Source organism: Chrysemys picta, chromosome 1 (assembly GCF_011386835.1).
Source record: "Chrysemys picta bellii isolate R12L10 chromosome 1, ASM1138683v2, whole genome shotgun sequence".
Taxonomy (NCBI): domain Eukaryota; kingdom Metazoa; phylum Chordata; order Testudines; family Emydidae; genus Chrysemys; species Chrysemys picta.
In genome coordinates this window covers 86343643-86359994 of record NC_088791.1, presented here as the reverse complement: position 1 = coordinate 86359994, position 16352 = coordinate 86343643, and the positions used below count along the sequence as shown (strand labels likewise).

Sequence of the window (16352 nt, the reverse complement as noted above, 5' to 3'; positions counted from 1 at the left end):
CGTTAGCCTTCTAGACAACCAGGGCACACTGACTCATATCCAGCTTCTCGTCCACTGTAATCCCCAGGTCTTTTTCTGCAGAACTGCCGCTTAGCCAGTCAGTCCCCAGCCTGTAGTAATACATGGGAGTCTTCCATCCTAAATGCAGGACTCTGCACTTGTCCTTGTTGAACCTCATCAGATTTCTTTTGGCCCAATCTTCCAATTTGTCTAGGTCAATCTGGACCCTATCTCTACTCTCCAGAGTGTCTACCTGTCCCCCCAGCTTAGTGTCATCCGCAAACTTGCTGAGGGTGCAATCCATCCCATCATCCAGATCATTAATGAAGATGTTGACCAAAACTGGCCCCAGGTCAGACCCCAGGGCACTCCGCTTGATACCGCCTGCCAACTAGACATCGAGACGTTGATCACTACCCATTGAGCCTGATGATCTAACCAGCTTTCTATCCACCTTATAGTCCATTCATCCAATCGATACTTTTTTAATTTACTGGTGAGTATACTGTGGGAGACCGTATCCAAACATAAGAACATAAGAAAGGCCGTACCGGGTCAGACCAAAGGTCCATCTAGCCCCGTATCCTGTCTACCGACAGTGGCCAATGCCAGGTGTCCCAGAGGGAGTGAACCTAACAGGCAATGATCAAGTGATCTCTCTCCTGCCATCCATCTTCATCCTCTGACAGACAGAGGCTAGGGACACCATTCCTTACCTGTCCTGGCTAATAGCCATTAATGGACTTAACCACCATGAATTTATCCAGTTCTCTTTTAAACTCTGTTATAGTCCTAGCCTTCACAACCTTCTCAGGTAAGGAGTTCCACAAGTTGACTGTGCGCTGCGTGAAGAAGAACTTTGCTAACGTCAAGATATATTTATATATAATGAGGAGTGTGAATCCTTTGCAATTGTGATCTGTATACCGAACACGGGTCCCAGTGTGCCCATTGCATCAGAAATGGAAAGCATGGGAACATCCATGGGTTAGCCAGCCATGGTAGTATGTCTCTGTGAGGACGGTCCCTGGTACCTGTTTCGGATGGCTGGGGTTCGGTACTGGAAGGGGAGAGTGTCTGGAGTAGAATACTCCCTCCTCCATGTCGTCCTCCTCATCGCTTGAGAAGTGTGGCATGGACGTCGAGTCCTGTTTTTTTCGGTGCTGGTGGCACCGGGAAGCCGTCGGTGTTGAGAATGGGAGATCCTGGTATAGAGGTTAGCGGCATGTCTGGAGCTGAGGTCGTTGGTGCCGAGTAGATATGGTCAGGCGCCTGCATCGGTGCCGCCCTCTTGTGAGTGGCTTTGGTCGGTGCCGATGATGGCGATTTAGGTCTTGTGGGTACTTGCTCCAGAGGAGGCTGTATCGGGGGTGGCATTGTCGTTTTCGGTGCTATCAGCACCGTGTCCTTCCTGGGAGTGGTCAGTGCCGTGGAAGAGGAGGCTGTCTTATGCCTGACACTCAACTCCTTGTCTTTACTGTTCATACTCCTGGTGCTGGCAGTGCCGGAGGTGCCCAGAGCATTGAATGTGCTCACCCTGCTGGCCATCAGCACCAAGGGCAGTGATCTCGCTGGAGACCGTTTTCTCTTTAATGGTTCTCCCTGCATTGGTGATGTTTCCCTTTTCCTCCATTTGTTGGAGGAAAGGGTACTTGCTCCATCCAGGGAAGAGGTGCCTGGAGGCTCCCTTCCTGGGGACTTGGTGACTGAGAATCAACACCAACTATTAAAGATTCTACCCCCAGCATCCACAATGAAAATAGTACTACCAGTGAGCAATGCACTGATGGAACCAGTGGAAACAGTATGGCAAACACCAGCCACCATACCACCTACAAGCAAAAGAGCTGACAGAAAATATATGTCCCTGTAACGAGGTGGTATGGTCCCCCACCACCCCAGACACCAGAATGGGCGGGGTCAGAGAGCTCCAAGCCCGCCTCCCAGAGGGTCAGGTGCAGGACAGGAAGTAGAAAAGCATGGGCACCAGATGCCTCCAGCCTAACTCCCGGCTGGGATACCCCAGCAACCGGCGGCGGACCCAAAGGCCTGACCAACGCCTAACGCTGACCGGAGGAGCTGTCAAGCAGCAGCAAACAGCCCAGCTTCAACAGCAGCAACAGCTGGTCCAGCAGTTAGGGACACAGCAGCAACAGCTGATTTTGGAGCTGGGTCACCAGAACTGGGACCACCAGCAACAATGCCTGCAGCAGTTGGCGACTCTGCTCCCCCATCCTGCGGAACCCCAGCCGGGAGACGCCGCTGGGCCATCCAGCATAGCCCTTCTGACCTGGCTGACCAAGATGGGCCCCAGCGATGACCCCGAGGCCTTCCTCGTGACCTTTGAAAGGGTGGCATAAGTTGCGGGATGGGTCCAAGACCAATGGGCCACCCTCCTGGCCCCATATCTGACCGGGACCGCCCAAACCTTGTACTGAGGGCTCTCGATGGAGGAGGCATGGGATTACACCCGGATAAAGGCAGCGATCCTAGATGCCTTGGACGTCAGCCTGGAAACCTTCCGGAAGCGGTTCCAGAATCTGACATACCCTACGGGCGCCTGACCCGGGTTGGTGGCACAGGAGCTGAGGGAGGCATGCAAGCAGTGGCTACAGTCCGAGAGGCAAACCCCAGATGAGCTCACTGAGCAAGTTATTCTGGAACAATTCATCCACATCCTCCCGCCGCGAGGAAGGGCCTGGGTCCTCCGCCATCAGCCTGCGACGCTGGCCACTGCCCTCACTCTGATGGAGGATTTAATTGTGGCTGAAGCCCCAGGGGGACCAGCTATTCGAGCCCACCCACCAGGGCCCGAGCGCCCTAACCTAAAGGGGAGCACCCGGACTGAACTGCAGAACCCTTCACGGGGCCAGGAGCCCCGGTATAGATGTCCCAAGGTTCCAGTTCAAGAAGTCCCAGCGCCTCCTGAGCCTGGGGTCAGGGGGACCAATCAAAGCCCCCCAAGGGGCCCAGTGGGAGCGTCCAGATGGCCTGGGCATCCAAAGATCAGACCATGTTTCTCCTGCGGGAAATACGGACACCTGCAACGTGACTGCACTGTGATGGACTGCAGCTTCGGTCATGTTTCTGTGGGAGAAACCTGCACTCGACGGCTGCAGACCACCAAGATTACAGTGCCAGTCATTGTCAGAGATTGCCCGACCCTGGCCCTGATTGATTCAGGCTGAGGCCAGACACTAATTCACGAAAGCTTAGGCCTCCCGGCTGATCCGCACCTGGGGATGATCCGACAGCAATGCATCCACGGTGATGTACGGCCCTACCCCAGTGCCCGAGTCCGGCTAACCATGGATAGAGTCACGCAGCTGATGATGGTCAGCCTGGCTCCTCGACTAGCCTACATGGTGATTCTGGGATGTGATTGGCCCGAGTTCTCAGAGGTCCTTTGCTCAAATGCTGAGAGAGGCCCTGAGGTCACCCCAGCACTGGAAGGGGGTTGCCCCGAGACCCGCTCCGAGGAGGGGGAGGAACCAGACCCCAATGACAGGGAGGAGCGTCTGAGGACCCCACACTGGGGCCCGCTATCAAACCCATGCTTAGCACCGACTTTTTCCAGGACCAAAGGGAGGACCTCACCCTCAGTCAAGCATATGAGTGGCTAACAGCAAAGCTGTGACCCCATTTTGAGTTGCACCACAACCGTGTCTATTGGATGGAATAAGACCCCTGCACTGGAGAGCTCCAGACCCAACTGCTCATACCTTGATGTCGCTTGCGAGCTGTAATGAAACTCGCCCACGACATCCCGGCTGCAGGGCACTTGGGCCATGAAAAGACCCTCGCCCGAATTCTTCTCCCAGTGTGCAGCAGGAGGTGAGGAACTATTGCAGTTCCTGTCCAGAATGTCAGCTAGCTGCTCCCCCATGGACACCCACGGCCCAGTTGATCCCCATGCCCATTATAGAAACGCCATTCGAGCGAGTGGCCATGGACTTGGTGGACCCCCTTCTGAAAAGCATTGCCGGATTTCAGTACATGCTGGTCATTGTGGACTATGCCACCCATTTCCCCGAAACAGTACCGCTACGGAGCATCACCGCCTGAACCATCGCTAATGAATTCGTGAAGGTCTTCACCCGCATGGGCCTGCACCGGGAAATCCTCAGTGACCAGGGCAGCAACTTCACCTCCCGGCAGCTGCGGCAGGTGTGCGAGCTCCTGGGGATTAAGCAGCTGTGCACTTCCATATACCACCCGCAAACCGACGGCTTGGTTGAACAGTTTAATCACACCCTGAAGGACATGCTGCACAAGTTTTCCCCAGAAGACCTATGCTGGTGAGATCAGCTACTCCCGCCCTTGCTTCTGGCAGTCTGTGAGGTGCCCCAATCCTCCAAGAAATTTTCTCCCTTTGAGCTATTGTATGGATGTAGCCCGTGGGGGCTGCTGGACCACATGTGCAAGACGTGGGAGCAAGCCCCATCACCAACCCAGAGCCTCCTGAAGTACGTCCTCCAGCTCCAGGAATGCCGCACTCAGGCAGGAGCCCTAGCTTAGGAAAACTTGAAGGTCGTACAGGAAGCTCAGGCCCAAGTCTATAACCAGAACACACAGATCCGCGGCTTCAAACCCGGCGATCGGGTCCCGCTCCTCCTGCCCTCAAGCAAGTCAAAGCTACTGGCCCATTGGCCAGGGCCCTGTGAGGTGGTCCGAAAGGTCGGGCACGTCACCTTTGAGATCAACCAGCCCGACTGGCGCAAGAAAACTCAACGATACCATGTCAACCTTCTGAAGCCCTGGTGGGAGCAGGAGAGCCTATTAATTAACCCTTACCCACCAGAGCCAGAGCTGGGCCCCTGTTTACCCCTGACAGAGGACCCTGCGGAACCCCAGCTCGGGGAGACACTTACCGAGAGGCAATGTAAGGAGACCCAGTGCCTACTGCAGGCGTTCCCGTGAACCTTCACAGTCCAACTGGGCGCAGTCCAGTAGTGCTGGTACCCAAGCCCGATGGAACACAGCACTTCTGTATCGACTTCCGATGCGTCAACACCATTTCAAAATTCGATGCATATCCGATGCCCCGTGTAGATGAACTGCTGGGCTGTCTAGAGGAGGCCCGCTTCCTCACCTCACTTGATCTGAGCAAAGGATACTGGCAGATCCCCCTCGACCATGCCTCCAGGACAAAGACTGCATTTGCCACCCCAACGGGCCTGTATCAATTTACTCAGATGCCCTTCAGCCTCCATGGGGCACCGGCAACATTTCAACGGCCGATGAACCGCATCTTCCAACCCCACCGAGACTATGCTGCAGCATACCTCGATGATGTGGTTGTTTACAGCCGCCATTGGGAAGACCACCTAGAGCGGGTAGCTGCGGTCCTGAGGTCCCTGTGAGCAGCTGAGTTGATGGCCAATCCAAACAAATGCCATATAGGATGGCAAGAGACCACATATCTCGGGCACGCCATAGGGAGAGGAGAAGTGAAGCCCCTCGTGGGAAAGGTTCAGGCTCTGGCGGCCTGCCCGCCGCCCACCACGAAGCACCAAGTGCGCCAGTTCCTGGGACTTGCCGGCTACTATCAGCATTTTATTCCCCAATTCGTGTCCATTGCAGCCCCCTTGACCAGGCTTTTGACCAAGGACAACCCCAGGCATGTGGTTGGACCCCGGAGTGCGAAGACGCCTTTCAGACACTCAAAGAGAGTCTCTGCCACAAACCTGTCCTATATAGCCCAGACTTCGACCAGGAGTTCATCCTCCAGACAGACGCCTCGGAGGTAGAACTTGAGGCCATCCTTTCCCAGGGGATGGATGGAGAACACCACCCGGTCTTGTATATTAGCCGGAAATTGTTTCCATGGGAGAAAAACTATGCGGTTGTAGAGAAGGAGATCTTTGCAGTGAAATGGGCTTGTGACGCCCTGCGTTTTTACCTCCTTGTGGGCCTGTTTCACATTGGTCACTGACCAAGCCTCGCTCCAGTGACTGGCCAAAATGAAAAATAATAATGCTTTTACTGTTTGCCATAGGGTGGGTAAGAACCACGTGAATGCGGACTTTCTGTCCGGCCTGGGATGTATGGAAGAGACTGTCCCCGATGAGCGGGAGCCAGGCTTGGGGGGCACAGGGGCTGTAACGAGGCAGTGTGGTCCCCTGCCACCCCGGAGAGGAACAAGCCCCTCCGGACACCAGAGTGGGCAGGGCCAGAGAGCTCCAAGCCCACCTCCCAGAGGGTCATGCGCAGGACAGGAAGTAGAAAAGCATGGGGCCAGAGCTCACTCGGGGCACAGCTGCTGGAGAGGCCAGATGCCTCCAACCTAGCTCCTAGCTGGGAGACCCCAGGAAGAGCGGCAGACCCGAAGACTGGCCCGCCTGACCAACACCTGATGCTGACCAGAGCCCGGAGGAGCTGTCAAGCCTGCCCCTCACCAGTTACCCAGAGGAGCTGACAAGCCCGCCCCTCGCCAGTTACCCAGAGGAGCTGCCAAGCCTACCCCTCGCCAGTTACCCTGAGGACTCCATGGTGCTTGACCCCCCTGAGGATATTGTCCTGACCCAGGTACCTCTAGAGGGGGAGTTAGGAAGTAGTCTGGGGGCAGCCAACCCTAGTCTGGCTGCAGCATTGCCAGTGCCAATGTCAGTGTGTTGCGGCCAGGACCCCCACTGACTCAGCAGCAGGCCTTCTGCCACTGCTAGGGCCCCGGGCTGGGACGCAGTGGAGTGGGTGGGCCTGCGTCCCCTCTGCCACCCAACTTGTGGGTGGCAGTCTCCCCCTCTTCCAGGCCCTTCGGAGCCAAGAGTCTGGGCTTGTTGTTAACCTGGCTGAGCTCAGCCTCTGCCTGAGGGCTTGAGCCACTGACTCCTTGCCACCCCGCCCTGACTCCGGGCCTGAGCCTGTTACTTATAAACTGCTGCTCAGCCCCTGCCTAAGGGCCAGAGCCATAGACTCATTGCTGCCCCGCTCTGACCCAGGGACTGGGCTTGGTAATTGTAGAACTGTTGCTCAGCCCTGCCTGAGTGCCTGAGCCACCCCCCACTGGCACTCACCACCCATGATTGGGCATGAATAACTGTTTTGTGGCATCTCCCTGGTCACCCCTGTGAAAGACTCCCACGACCAGACTGATTCCACACCAGTAACCATGAGGACATAACAAGGCGTTGTGGTCCCCCACCGACCTAGAGAGGGACAAGTCTGGCTAAGTCCCTCTACAGTCCCCAATAAAGGCATGGACTTTTTATTCTCCCACCCAGAACCAAATTCATGGGTGGTGGGTGCCATAAATCAGATGGGTAAACGGCCCCAATTTAAGAACACACCTCAAGACAAAGATGCCAAGAGATTAGATCTTTTTGGCCGAAAAGCATACTCGTCAGCGACACTCCAATTCTTCATGGTGAACTATACCGTCCTATTGGCAAAGTATGACCACAACAACTACCCAAAACTCAACGAGTTCCTACCAAAAGAAAGAAGCAGTTCCAAGCCATCGTGATGGAGGGACAACTAGTAGCCCAAACTGTACTACAAGCTTCCCTTGATACAGCAGACACAGCAGCCCATACAGTAGCTACTGACATAGTCATGAGGAGAGCCTCCTGGCTGCACGCCTCAGGAATCCCACGGGAACTGCAAACCAAAGTAGAGGATCTCCCGTTTGACGGGGAGAAATTATTTTAATCAAAAACAGATGATGTCCTGCACTCAATGAAGGACTCCTGTGCCACACTCCATACTTTGGTTATATATACATCCCCAAATAGATGCATATGATTCCAACAGTATAACAGGAACCATCACAACCCAAACCAATGATTGGTCGAGGGTCGACCTCCCACAGCTTCCAGAGCAAATTACATTGAAAACCCAAACTTTGGGCCACCAACTTCAACCATTTTACCTAGCGTGAGCATGCATCACCACAGACAATTGGGTGCTGGAAATATCAACAGGATATACCATCCTTTGTAACCTCTATCCCCCCTACCGACTCCCCTTCCCCATCCCTCTTCAGGGATCCTTCTCACGAGCGTCTTCTGAGACAAGAAGTAAACCATCTTGTACAGCTAGGTGCCATAGAACAGGTTCCAGCAGAGCACAGAGGGAAAGGGTTCTATTCCCACTACTTTCTAACACAAAAGAAAAACAGAGGATGGAGACCTATCTTAGATCTCAGGAAACTCAACAAATTGGTTCATACCCACAAATTCAAAATTGTCAATAATTGGCAATAATCCCAGCACTGGAAGAAGGGGACTGTTTTTCAGCCCTCAACCTACAAGACGCATAGTTTCACATCACTATGCACCCCACACACAGATGATTCCTCTGATTCACAGTAGGCAGAAACCACTTCCAATACAGAGTGCTACCATTCGGACTATCCACAGCTCCAAGAGTCTTCACCAAGATCCTGTCAGTAGTAGCAGCATCCTTATGCAGACAGGGAATCATGATATTCCCATGCTTGGACGACTGCCTGTTAAAGGGTTGCACTCAAACAGAAGCAACAAACTTTACACAGAGAACTATAATGCACTTCCATACTCTCTGCCTACAGATAAACGAGAAGAAATCAACACTAGTTCCGGTGCAACAACTAGAATTCGTCGGAGCTTACATTGACTCAGTAGAAGCAAAAGCTTCCCTACCAAGGTCCAGATTTTTCACAATGACCTCTCTCATATCTATGATCACAAGCAGTCCGACGGTCTCTGCACGCACATGCCTGCAACTATTAGGACACATGGCTGCTTCTACTTTCATAGTCAAACCCGCATGACTGCACATGTAGTGTCTCCAGGGATGGCCAAGCATGATATACATACCATGCAGACACAACCTAAACAAAATCCTGTCACTACCACCGAAAGTCACACAGTCCCTACAATGGTGGACAATCCCGAGCAATGTTTGCACAGGGGTTCAATTCCAACAAGTCCCTGCATCCATCCTAATCACCAAAGATGCCCCACTGATAGGATGGGGTGCACACTTGAACCACCACAAAATCCAAGGGAAATGATCTCCTGAGGAGTCATTATTACACGTCAATCTACTAGAACTACGAGCAATTCGAAATGCATGCAAACACTTCCTACTGATGATAAAAAACAAATCGGTAATGAATAATGACAGACAACATAGCCTGTATGTTCTACATAAACAGGCAGGGAGGAGTGCATTCTCATTCCTTATGCACAGAAGCCATGAAACTATGGAACTGGGTGCATTACCCACAATATTACTATTGCTGCATCTTACCTCCCTGGACAACAGAACATGACGGAAGATACGTTGAGCAAACAGTTTTCCAAAGAATGCAAATGGGAACTGAACAACAAGTAGCACAACACATATTCCGCATGTGGAGACTACCACACATCGACCTGTTTGCAACAGCACAAAACCACAAATGCCGAAGTTTTTGCTTGCAAGCAGAACTAGGACCACACTCCCTAGGAGATGCCTTCCTCATCCAATGGAATGCTCCCCTCCTGTACACATTCCCACCATTTCCCATTCAATGGGATCTCCTGTCTCAGGACGAGGGTCGAATCTTTCATCCGAATCTACCAAAACTCCACCTGAAGGCTTGGCTCCTCGATGGCTCCAATGAGATGAACTAGCCTGTTCAGAAGAGGTTAAAAATGTATTATTAAATAGCAGGAAAATCACCACATGCACTACTTACCTGCATAAATGGAAAAGGTTTACTTCGTGGTGTCATGACAAGCACATCTGCACATACAACACCAATCCATGAGATCCTGGAGTACTTGCTACACTTGAAACACTCAGGGCTGTCCATTAGTTCACTCAAGGTAAACCTTGCAGCCATATCCGCCTTCCATCATAAGATTGACGTTTTCATAGCCTTCACACATCCAATTAGAAAATGCCTTTTTGCAGGAATTCAGAACCTGTACCCTGAAGTCTGCAACCCTACAACAGCATGGGACCTAAACTTAGTCTTCAGAGGACTTACCAGAGCACCCTTCAAACCCTTTGCTACCTGTTCACTACTACACCTATCAATGAAGGTAGACTTCCTAGTTGCGATCACCTCAGCACGTAGAGTGGGTGAGATCGGGGTATTCATGGCCCATCCACCTTATACTATATTCTTTAAAGACAAAGTGACACCCTAAATTCATACCAAAGATACCCTCATCATTCCATATCAATCAACCTATACATCTCCCTGCGTTCTACCCAAAGCCACATGGGTCTACCCAGGAATCCGTTCTCCACACAGTAGATGTTAGAAGAGCACTAGCATTCTACCTAGAGAGAACAAAACCTTTCTGTAAGTCACCAAGACTCTTCATCTCCACCACTCAACGATCGAAAGGCATAGCCATTTTGAAACAGACTATCAAATGGATTTCGACTTGCATCCACCTATGTTATCAGCAACAAAAGATAGAACCCCCGACAGGGATCAGAGCCCATTCAACAAGAGCCGTTTCTACCTTGACTGCTTTTCTACATAACGTCCCAACCAAAGAAATATGCCAGGCTGCCACTTGGGCTTCAGTACACACGTTCACAAACCACTATGCAATAATGAAAAGCTCTGAGAGCAATGCAATACTCAGCCTTATGGTATTATCATCAACTGTTCAACCTACTCTGGAACCCAACCTTCCATAACGGGGTACTGCTCTACAGTCACCTAAAGTGGAGCACCCACAGGGACAGCACTCAAAGAAGAAGAGAAGGTTACTCACCTTGTGCAGTAACTGAGGTTCTTGGAGATGTGTGTCCCTGTGGGTGCTCCACTACCCACCCTCCTCCCCTCTGCTCTGGAGTTCCCTATATAAGCTTTACAGTAGAGAAGGAACTGAGGGGGTTGGGACATGCAAGCGCCAACAGTACCACAAGGTGGCTACAGCACACGCGCATCCAGATCAGGCACTGCTACCAAACTGGCAAAACTAGGCATGCTGCACGGAGGGTCTGCCGCTATATTCTCTAGCTCTTTGTTGCAGGTGCTGGATATAAAAGTTTATGATGATGTGAAATTGTTGTTTTAGATCATAAAATGCGGACTGGAGAGTTCATGGAATAAGTAATAAGCTACCTAGTCTATTATCTCTACTTCTGTGACTGAAGGGCTGGATCTCTCATTTCAATGAGTGAGATTTAATGTAGAGCAGCCTTATAGTAAAAACTGAGTTATGGATGGCTGTAGTAGAGCTGGGCAGAGAACAGTAATTCTGTTTCACAGAGGATTGCAAAGTCTGGTTTCATTCCGATTCAGAACAACCTCCCAAAATGTTGAAGTTCTCAATTAATTGGAATTGTCATTCTCCACCAATCTGTGCTAGGAGACCTGGCTCCTAGGCAGGCTTCCCCAGAAACTGGGGTGTAGAGAGGGTTCGTCCCTCTCCGGGACAGCGGGGAACCACACCGCCTCCCTTAGTCCTGGCTCAAGCCGTCGGGCAGGGGGCTGAGCAAACACAGGTAACAATTAGCAGTTAACAAGCCCAGGCCCTAGGTCAGGGCGGGGTAGTAAAGAATCACAGCTCAGGCCCTTGGGCAGGGGCTGAGCAAACACAGGTAGTAGTTAGCAGTTTATATAGTCAACAGACCCAGGCCCTGGGTCAGGGCGGGGCAGCAATGAGTTCAAGGCTCAGGTCCTCAGGCAGGGGCTGAGCAAACACAGGTAGATAGTACACCCACGCTTCAGGCTCCGAGCGGCCTGGGAGAGAGGGAGACTGCCACCCACGGGTTGGGTGGCAGGGCGGGGACGCAGGCCCTCCCACTCCACTGCGTTCCCAGCCCAGGGCCCTAGCAGCGGCCAAAGACCTGCTGCTGTGTCAGTGGGGATCCCAGCCGCAACACACTGACATGGGTTCTGGCTGTTTCAGCCAGACTCAGGTCGGCTGTCCCCCGGCTACTTCCCCTCTGGAGGTACCTGGGTCAAGGTGGTGTCCTCAGGTGGGTCGATCACCATTGGATCCTTGGAGTAGCTGGTGAGGGGTAAGCTCAGCGACTGTTGTGGGTAGCTGGTGAGGGGTAGGCTCGGCAACTCTCCCACACGCTGATCCGCGTCAAGTGTCAGCCGGTCAGGCCAGTCTCCACGTCCGCCGCTGGTTGCTGGAGTCTCCCAGCGGAAGCTGAGCCGAAGGCATCTGGCCTCTCCAGCGGTTGCCTCTCGAGTGAGCTTTAGGGTTGGGCTCTTATACTTCCTGTCTGGCCTCTGACCCTCTAGGGGGCGGGTTTGGAGTGCTCTGGCTCCGCCCCACTCTGGTGTCCGGTGGAGCTCGTCACTCTCCAGGGCGCCAGGGAACCACACCACTTCCCTACATGGGGACACTGGGTGCCCTACTCAGGCACAGCACTCCAGGTGGACTGCCTCAGAATCAGAGCTCTCAGGGCTTCCGCGATCCCCAGCTCTGGGGAAACCTGCCAGTCCCTGTTTTATGATCTAAGACAACAATCTCACATTCATCGTATAAAGTTTTATATCCAGCACGTGCAACAAAGAGTCAGAGAACAGAGTGACAGACACCCCCCACCCACTCCCGCAGTGTGCCTAGTTTTGCCTGTTCCTCCAGGAAACTGGAACAAAATAAGATCAAGATCATGATGTGCTAGGTGTCTGCCAAGTATTTGAAGTGACAGCATTGTATATTTCGGTGAACAGTACTCAGCTTTCAAAAGCAAACTAAATTTTTTCTACTGCCTTGAATTCAAATTACATTTCAAATAAACTGTAAAGAAATACAATTGGTTCAGGCAAGATTTTAAGTTCAGCAGTCTCTACTTTTTAAATTACGTTGTCATTCACTTAAAACTTAAGCTCAAAAGCATTATGCTCCTGTCACTCTTGTTTTGTTCCCTTAAAGTAAAACTATGTATAGCAGAGAAAAGTAGGAGACTGGCTGCCAGCACTCACTGAATTAAAGTTTCAAACATACCATAAATTCTATGCAAAATATAAGGCCTTCTAAACCTCCTAAATCTTCTTTAAAATTTTCTACTGTAATATATGACTAAGTTAGCAATAGTTACACTTTTGTTTAATTATGTGATACTTATAATATTATTGCACATTGATGCTGTTGTGTAATTCATTTTTCTTGCATATGCAGTTTGATCCAGTACATAGGGCTGTCGATTAATCACAGAAAACTCACACGATTAACTCAAAATAATTAATCACGATTAAAAAAATTAATTGGGATTAATCTCAGTTTTAATCACACTGTTAAACAATAGAATACCAATTGAAATGTATTAACTATTTTGGATGTTTATTATTTTTTATTATAAATATTTGCACTGTAAAAATGATAAACAAAAGATAACAAAAATAGTATTTTTCAATTCACCTCATACAAGTACTGTAGTGCAATTTCTTTGTCATGAAAGTGTAACTTACAAATGTAGAAATTTTTTTGTTACATAACTGCACTCAAAAACAAAACAATGTAAAACTTCAGAGCCTACAAGTCTACTCAGTCCTACTTCTTCTTCAAACAATCGCTAAGACAAACAAGTTTGTTTACATTTACAGGAGATAATATTGCCCTCTTCTTATTTACAATGTCACCGGAAAGTGAGAACAGGCATTTGCATGGCACTTTTGTAGCCGGCATTGCAAGGTATTTACATGCTAGATATGCTAAACATTCATATGCCCCTTCATGCTTTGGCCACCATTCCAGAGGACATGCTTCCATGCTGATGATACTCATTAAAAAAAATGCATTAATTAAATTTGTGATTGAACTCCTTGAGGGAGAATTGTATGTCCCCTGCTCTGTTTTACCAGCATTCTGCCATATATTTCATGTTAGAGCAGTTTCGGATGATGACTCAGCACATGCTGTTCATTTTAAGAACAATTTCACTGCAGATTTGACAAAACACAAAGAAGGTGACAATGTGAGATTTCTAAAGATAGCTGCAGCACTTGACCCAAGGTTTAAGAATCTGAAGTGCCGTCCAAAATCTGAGAGACATGAGGTGTGGAGCATGCTTTCAGAAGTCTTAAAAGAGCAACACTCTGATGCAGAAACTGCAGACCCAAACCCCCCAAAAAGAAAGCTGCTTAGCGTTGTTATTGAGCAGAACCTGTCATCAGCATGGACGTGTGTCCCCTGGAATGGTGGTTGAAGAATGAAGGGACATATGAATCTTTAGTGCACCTGGCATGTAAATATCTTGTGACGCCAGCTACAATGGTGCCATGAGAATGCCTGTTCTCATTTTCAGGTGACACTGTAAACAAGAAGCATGCAGTATTATCTCCTGCAAATGTAAACAAACTTTTTGTCTGAGCGATGGGCTGAACAAGAAGTAGGACTGAGTGGACTTGCAGACTCTAAAATTTTATATTGTTTTATTTTTTTGTACATAATTCTACCTTTGTAAGTTCAACTTTCATGATAAAGAGATTGCACTACAGTACTTGTATTAGGTGAATTGAAAAATACTATTTCTTTTGTTTTTTACAGTGCAAATATTTGTAATAAAAATGAATATAAAGTGAACACTGTACACTTTGTATTCTGTGTTGTAACTGAAATCAATATATTTGAAAATGTAGAAAACATACAAAAATATTTAAATAAATGGTATTCTATTATTGTTTAACAGTGTGATTCTTTTATATAGTTTTATATACTTGAAAACTGTTATCATGTCACCCTTCAGTCTTCTCTTCTCCAGACTAAACATCTTTACTGAAATGTGGCGCCCAGAACTGGACACAATACTCTAGTTGAGGCCTAATCAGTGCAAGTAGAGTGGAAGAATTATTTCTGGTGTCTTGCTTACAACACTCCTGCTAATACATCCCAGAATTATGTTTGCTTATTTTGCAACAGTGTTACACTGTTGACTCATATTTAGCTTGTGATCCGCTATGTCCGCCAGATCCCTTTTTGCAGTACTTCTTCCTAGACAGTCATTTCCCATTTTGTATGTGTGCAACTGATTCTTCCTTCCTAAATGCAGTACTTTGCATTTGTCCTTATTGAATTTCATCCTATTTACTTCAGACCATTTCTCCAGTTTGTCCAGATCATTTTGAATTTTAATCCTGTCCCCCCAAAGCACTTGCAATCCCTCCCAACTTGCTATTGTCTTCAAATTTTTTGAGTGTACTCTCTATGCCATTATCTAAGGGTACGTCCAGACTACCTGCCATATCGGCGGGTAGCGATCGATTTATCTGAGATCAATATATCGTGTCTCGTTAAGACACGATATATCAATCCCCGAACGCACTCCCCGTCGACTCCAGAACTCCACTGGAACGAGCGGCGGTAGCGGAGTCGACGGGGGAGCCACAGCCATCGATCCCGCGCTGTGAGGACGGGAGGTAAGTCGGAATAAGATATGTCGACTTCAGCTACGGTATTCCCGTAGCTGAAGTTGCGTATCTTACATCGACACCCCCCCCCAGTGTAGACCAGGCCTAAGTCATTGATGAAGATATTGAACAGAACTGGACCCAGAACTGATCCCTGTAAGACCCCAGTCAATATGCCCTTACAGCTTTACTGTGAACCACTCTCACTTATCACTTTATTATCTTCTAGGTGTTTGCAAACTGATTGCTTCATTATTTGCTCCATTATCTTTCTGAGTACTGAAGTTAAGCTGACTGGTCTGTAATCCCCTGGTTGTCCTTATTTCCCTTTTTATGAATTGGCACTATATTTGCCCTTTTCCAGTCCTCTGGAATCTCTCCCGTCTTCCGTTACTTTTAGAAGATAATCACTAATGGATCAGACCAGTCAGTTCCTTGAGTATTCTAGAATGTATTTCATCAGGCCCTGGTGACTTGAAGACATCTAACTTGTCTAAGTAATTTTTAACTTATTCTTTCCCTATTTTAGCCTCTGATTCTACCTATCTATTGGTCAAAAGAAAATAACTCTGACCCAAAAACTTAACATATTTTATTGCTGTCATAAAAGGTGCTTAATAATATTTCTAGTAATCCTTAGTCATTTGTATATTTCAGATGAAGCAGATTGGTAATGATGGCTACAACCCAACCTCTGTGGCAGAGTGGCTGGACTCCATTGAACTGGGTGACTATACCAAATCCTTTCTGATTAATGGCTATACATCGATGGACCTTGTGAAAAAAATCTGGGAGAGTGAATTAGTTAATGTAAGTTGATCTATTTGTAGCATGAAAAGCAATTCTGCAATGATCAAACTTTTAAATACCCTTCGATGTGTCCCATTATAAATCAAAGAGATAATATGAAAAGAAATAACAATATCAACTGTTCCTATCTCTTATTTATTGTTAAAGATTACAGCAGGGGTTCTCAAACTGGGGGGTCATGACCCATCAGGGAGTCATGAGGTTATTTTGTGGGGGTCATGAGCCATCAGCCTCCACCCCC

At 49.0% G+C, this 16352-nt stretch overlaps 1 protein-coding gene across 12 annotated transcripts in view; it reads left to right on the top strand.

Annotated features, from left to right (window-relative positions):
* Positions 1-16352, top strand: part of ANKS1B (ankyrin repeat and sterile alpha motif domain containing 1B) — a 771828-nt gene that overhangs the window by 520952 nt on the left and 234524 nt on the right. For all 12 annotated transcript variants that reach the window (XM_065561011.1, XM_065561005.1, XM_065561000.1 and 9 more), the window contains one exon: positions 15959-16111. In XM_065561011.1, the coding sequence (XP_065417083.1) occupies positions 15959-16111 (153 nt within the window). The remainder of the gene's footprint in view (positions 1-15958; positions 16112-16352) is intronic.